The following is a 554-nucleotide window of genomic DNA, read 5'->3' on the forward strand; positions in this document are numbered from 1 at the left end:
CAATTCGGTGGGATCTGAGAATGCCATGGAGCACTTTGAGTGGCCGGAGGAGAGCCTGGGTGAGGCGTGTCTGCGGTGGAAGGACCTTCAGGCCACTGACCTCCCCAAGAACTTGTTTCCCAGCAAATTGGTGAGCTCCTGCAAGGAGAAAAAAAACGCCTGCGGCTTGGATCTGTGTGACGGTGAGCAGCCGGCCAAAAGTGAGCCAGCCCAGGACTTTGGCCAGCAGGCGATAGAGGAGGAGGAGGAGACGCTGACCTACGATGAAGCGACAAAGGCAGACAGTGAGAGGTGGCTGCAGGACACCCGGCACTGCTGCTCAACTGGGGACTTCAGTGAGCTCCCCATCATCTCCTCACCGGAGCTGAAGGAGTCAGACCTGGAGGCAGAGGAGTATTCCTCGCTCTGTGAGCTGGCCGGCTCAGAGCAGAAGTCGGTGACGTACGACGCCTCGCCGCCCAAGGCCCCAGAGATGCCAGCTGTGCTGTCCTCCAGCGAGGTGCCTGTGTCTGCTGAGGAGACCGTCAGCACAGTGGAGAAAGACAGCTCGGCTC

General features: G+C 59.9%; 1 protein-coding gene across 1 annotated transcript in view; it reads left to right on the forward strand.

Moving 5' to 3' along the window:
• The window catches only part of RAI1 (retinoic acid induced 1), a gene marked incomplete at both ends in the record, with an annotated part of 1,515 nt that extends 992 nt beyond the window's left edge, over nt 1-523 (forward strand). Inside the window, one exon of the mRNA XM_009082686.1 lies at nt 20-523. Coding sequence (XP_009080934.1) covers nt 20-523 — 504 coding nt within the window. The remainder of the gene's footprint in view (nt 1-19) is intronic.
• Between the last annotated feature and the right edge of the window lie 31 nt (nt 524-554).

This window comes from Acanthisitta chloris, unplaced genomic scaffold, assembly GCF_000695815.1.
Source record: "Acanthisitta chloris isolate BGI_N310 unplaced genomic scaffold, ASM69581v1 scaffold31569, whole genome shotgun sequence".
Lineage (NCBI taxonomy): Eukaryota > Metazoa > Chordata > Aves > Passeriformes > Acanthisittidae > Acanthisitta > Acanthisitta chloris.